General features: G+C 55.7%; 1 protein-coding gene across 1 annotated transcript in view; it reads right to left on the bottom strand.

Annotated features, from left to right (window-relative positions):
* Positions 1-4,306, bottom strand: part of VAX1 (ventral anterior homeobox 1) — a 4,807-nt gene extending 501 nt beyond the window's left edge. The window contains 4 exon segments of the mRNA XM_025200199.1: position 1; positions 3-139; positions 1,167-1,354; positions 2,369-4,306. The exon segment at position 1 is cut by the window's left edge and continues 501 nt beyond it. Of these exon segments, the coding sequence (XP_025055984.1) occupies position 1; positions 3-139; positions 1,167-1,354; positions 2,369-2,606 (564 nt within the window). The 5' untranslated portion in view covers positions 2,607-4,306.
* Positions 4,307-5,198: the final 892 nt, after the last annotated feature.

The raw sequence follows: 5,198 nt of genomic DNA, 5'->3' as shown, positions 1-5,198 counted from the left end.
GGGAGAGCAGCCGGCCTTGCTCCAGCAGCCGCAGGACGCTGCAGGTGGCCGCGGTCTCCGACACCACGGACCGCAGCTCCGAGTCCTTGCCCTGGTCCTTCTTCTGCTTGGTGCGTCGGTTCTGGAACCACACCTTGACCTGGGGCCGGGCGAGAGAGGCAGCGGGTCAGCGCGGGGCCGGGGCTGCCGGGACCGAGGGCCTGGACGGGCCCGGGGGCGGCCTGGGAGCCCGGCGGGGTCGGGGACACACGTCGCCCAGCCCCTTAAGGAGCAGCAGAGCGGGCACAGCCTCCCCTGCCCGGAGCCCATGCCCATGTCCAGGCGTCGGGCAGCGGCCGCGATCCTGGCGCCTGCGGAGGTTTCTTCTTCGCTGCCCCGGGGTAAAGCTGTTGCCTGCTCCGGGGTACAGCGGAGCCCCGCACTGAATACAAGGCGGTGGGGGTGAGACCCCAGGGAGAGGCACTGCAGGCCCTCGGGAGCCGCAGCAAGGCCGATGGGGCGAGCCTATAGCGGGCGCGGTGGCAGTGAGACCCCCCACCCCCCGCTGCCCTCCTGGGCTGAACCTCGGCCTCTCCCCCAGCTCCAGCCCGGGGGCCCCTAAGTGACAGCGAGCGGGGCCCTCCCTGTCCATGGGCTGCAGCCCGGGGGGGAGGGGGGGAGGTTTCCCCCCTGCCCCGTGGGACGCCGGCCTCATTCCCGGGCGACCCACGGGCCATTTCCGACACTGACCGTCGGGGCAGTGCTGCAGGGGAGGGGGAGGTCGCGGGGCCCCGGACGCTGTGGCAGCCCCCTGGGAATCCCCCCGGCTCCTGCCCTGTGCTGACCACGGAGCGCAGGGGCCTTGTCGCCCTCCCACCCCGTCATTTCAGCTCTGGCCGGGGACCAGCAAGGCCAGGCCCCGAAAGCAAAGGGGTGGAGGAGAGACGGGGCGGCCCAGGGGAGCGCTGCCCCGCTCCTGCGAGGGTGCAAAGCCCCCCGCGGGCAGGGGGCTCCCAGGAGCCTGCGACGGGGGGTAGGGACCGTGCCACGAGCCCGGGGGCGATGCGAGATGTGCCCGCCTGGCCGTGCCGGGTTCGGGGCAGGCCCGTCGGGGCCGGGCTGGAGGGGCGGCGTGTGTGCGGGGCCGTCCCGTTGCGGCGGAGCAGCGGCCCGGGGCCCGGTCCTACCTGAGTTTCGGAGAGGTTGAGCTGCCGGGCCAGCTCGGTGCGCTCGCGGCCCACCACGTACTGGCAGCGCTGGAACTCCATCTCCAGGCGGTACAGCTGCTCGGCCGTGAAGGAGGTCCGCGTCCGCTTGGGCCGGTCCAGGTCGAGCCCTTTGGGCAGGATAATCTCCCGGATTGAACCTTTGGCATCTGGCAAAGAAAGGCGCAGTCACGGCCGAGGCAGGCCCCTGGCACCCGGAGGCCCGGCTCTGCGCTGCAAACTGCACCCAGGCAGCGGGAGGGGAATGCCGGCTGCTGCTCGTGCCGGCTCCCCGCGGGAGTGTGCAACAAACCTCCCAGGAGCGGGGGGAGCCCCGGGGCAGCTGCGGGCAATGCAAGCAAGGGCTCCGCTGCCCCCGGGGGTGGTGGTGGCGGGGGAGGATTCACGTGCCTCCCGCCCGGGGGGAGCTGCGGGAAGCTCCCCTGTGGGCCCCGCGGAAGCGGAGCGAGCCGCGCGGCTTCAATCCGGCCCGGCTACACGGTGGTTTCCGAGGCCTGCGGCCCGTCCAGCGCCACCTCCTCCGCTCCGGCTCCGGGGAGTGGAAGGAGCCCCCGGGGCTGGCGGGGATGGATGCCCCATTGGAGGGGCACAATCATGCACCCAAGCCTCTGGTCGCTATTGTGGCCGGAGCACCGGGAGCCACCCCCGGCTCCAGCCACCGCATTCCCGTGCCAGGAGCGACCGCAGCCCCGCCAGGAGCCGGCACCGGAGCCCTGGGGCCGTACCTGTGGCCCTGCCCGGGGGCATTTGGACACCTGCCGGGCAGGGCTAGCTGCCCCTGGGGAAGACCCGCGTGAGAGCCGGCAGGTAGTGCCCAGCCAGCCGCTGCTGCCACAAAGAAAAGCTGGGGAACAAACGCGCCGCGGGTCAACTTTTCCCAGGCGCCGCGGAAGTAAAAGCAGAAGAACCGCGGTGCAGGGAAGGGAAACAACACCCAAGGTTTCGGAGCAGCCAGAGGCTTTGAGCATCACATGCCAGGGGCAGCCTGCACTGCGATCTCAGGGGGGAAAGGAGGGGACCAAAACAAAAACCACCCCAAAAACCCAGGACTTCAAAAAAAAAAAATCTTGAGCCCCCAAGATTAAACAAACAAACAAACAAAAAAAGACCCTGTCTCTGCCACGGCAACACGGATCACACACACGACCGCCCCAAACTCCTACCTCTAACTAGGATCCTCCTGCAATAGTCCGGATCGGCCGGACTAGATTTACTTTTATTACAATCTTCCGAGGCTGCAGAGGCAGAAAAAGTCCCTTGCTGCTCCTTCAAAAAAGAAGTGGAAATATTTCCTTCAGACCCTTTGCTTTCCTTGCCCTCCTTATGTCCGTTCTTCGAGACCCGGTTCGCTTCAGTCTCTGAACTGCACCTAACGTCCATTTTGTCTTGTTTCCCAAACATGTAGTGCAATCAAAATAATTAATTAAAAAAAAAAAAAAGAAGAAGAAGAAGAAGAAAAGAGAAGAAAACGAAAAAAAGGAGCGGGGTAAAAAGAGAGAAGGAGGCGACGAGGTGCAGGCGGAATATTGCACGGCGCAGGGGCAGATCGCCGGGGAGCTGCAAAGCACCTTTGGGGAGGATGGTCGGGTCGGATCCCACTGCAAAGGCAGGAGCTTCCTCGATCCCAGCGTCCTGGAGTGACTGTCCAGCGTCCCTGAGCCCCAGTGATCAGGTACTCGCCAGTACAACTCTAAAATGATTTAATGCCTGCCTTATTACCGAGACATGCGGTGGTTAGACACACAGAGGGACGCGCACTCGCTGGTTCCATTGATTACGGGTAATTTTGCAGCCTCCACATTTAGGTTACCTCATGAATACACTAAATTGTTTGGATAATATATCAGATCGTAATGGATGGTTTGTGTGCTTGTCCCCAATCAAGTAGAGTTTAGCCAGTGAATAAACTGAAATGATTGGTCTTGCTTTCAGGAAACACACAATCAAAAGACTGAGACTTCCAGAAAAAAAACAACAACAACAAAAAAAAACAACTTTTGACAAGATTCACCCTGAATTGTTAGCACCATTAGCAGCCATTATTAACTTTCTTCTGCACGCCTTTAACCCTCCAGATTATATAGTGGCTTTATCCCCAGCACGCCAGAGAGATGTGAATCAAGCTGTTAGGAGCAACGCGGTTGTGGAGCCGGAGCAGCCTTGACTCGGAACAAGCAGGCAGGAGCCAACACCCCCAGGAAGAAAAGTTTCCCCGCAGCCGATCTGTCCAAGGCAGGCAGCAGAAATCCTCCTTAACACGTCTCCCCACAGACAGCCATCTTACACTCCTGCCTCTCCTTAATTCAGTCCAGATCCTCGCTTTGTGTGAGTGTGTGTGCGCTAATTCTGCACCTTCACAAACACTGAATCCATTCGCAGAGCTGCTGATTGAAAAAAAGAGAGAGAGAGAGAGAGAGAGCAGCTTTGTGTTCAGATAGATCCAGGAGGGGAGAGGGAGAGAGAGTGAGAGAGAGAGTGAGAGATAGCCCGTGAAAAATCTCAACTGCGTGATCCACTAAGGGGGGGAGAAAAGTTTTCCCCTAGCTATTTCATTGTCTCTGCTACAATATCTTTGAGAACCGCAACAGCCAGTAATCCAATAAGACCATTGATTAGGCTACAATGATTCAATTCAAGCAAATGGCCTTGTGCAAAGAGCATGCTCCAGCCCTTCTTGTCACCTTGCAGGGCAGAACCCCTCTTCATGCTGCTCTCCTTATTCATTCCTTTATGGGAAACCTAGAGCAAAAGGAGTGAAAGATGGCAATTATCTAATTGGACTATTAACAAACAATTCTCTGAGTGTGGCTGTCTGGCAGTGGTTCTTGGGCGGGGTGAAAGGCCACATGTTGCACTGGCCCCATTCACAAAGAGTTTAGGGGCCAGGAGAGAGAGAGAGGGAGAGAAAGAATTTTCTCTGAGAATTTTTCACACAAACCCAGAAGTATCAGTGAGGCTCTTCTCTCTCTCTTTCTCTCTCTGTTTGGGAGAGGTGGCAATAGGGGCAATGTTACCCTTTCTGAACCAAACTGTGCGGAGAGCTGGGTAAGTCAGCCTCAGCCTGCAGCTCCCCACCCAGGGATGGTTGTTACTCGCTGCTCTACTTCTTGGGGTTGATCCTGGTCTCCTGGAGGTGCAACTGTCTTGACCTCAAAGACATTTTTTCTGTTCTAGGGTAGTATAACTGAGAACAGAGCGGGGCTCAGGCTGGTGTGAGTGTAAATGGGGATATTTCAGACCAAGAAATAAAATAAAATAAAGTATAATAAAGTAAAATAAAACAATGACTATAACTAAATTGCTTCTAGCAAAAAATAAAAATAAAAATCAATGATAGCCATCTGAACTAGAATTACTTGCATTACAGTTTTCAGAAGTAGATATAGGAATCATTCCTGACCTAAATATATACAAGTGAGTATGTGTATGTATGTGCATATATATACATGTGTGTGTGTATTATATATAACACACCCCAGTATATGTGTTACATACATATATATAATAAATATGCATATAATGTTATGCAGGGAGTATCTAACCTAGATAGACCAGGTTTCTTTTTCCTCAGAGCAAATTAACTCCAGCAGTCTCTAATGCTTTGTCATTATATTGTTTAGTTATAACTTGCATTGCAATAGTGGCTAGAGGCCCCTAGTAAATAAGAGCCTTATTGTGTGAGGTGCTGTACTGAGTATATAGAGAGGAAATAATGAGCTAACTGCCACAAAGAGTTTACAATTTGAGGGCCTGATCCTGTGAACTGCTCTGTGTACGTGGAAGTTAAAAAGGGACACCACCAATTTACAAAAGGCAGCCGTGACAAGTGATTGTAACAACTGGAAAGCCTGGATTAAAGGAAAACAAATAGCTTTCACAGGAATGAACTATGGTCACAATTAACAGCGACTGAAGTTTTGTGTACATAAGGGGGTATATGCATAAGTGCATGTATCATATATATGATTAATTGGCTAATGAGTGTGGCAGTAT

The sequence above is a fragment of the Alligator sinensis genome, unplaced genomic scaffold, assembly GCF_000455745.1.
Source record: "Alligator sinensis unplaced genomic scaffold, ASM45574v1 scaffold527_1, whole genome shotgun sequence".
Taxonomy (NCBI): Eukaryota; Metazoa; Chordata; order Crocodylia; family Alligatoridae; genus Alligator; species Alligator sinensis.
This window is presented reverse-complemented; position numbering and strand designations above follow the sequence as displayed.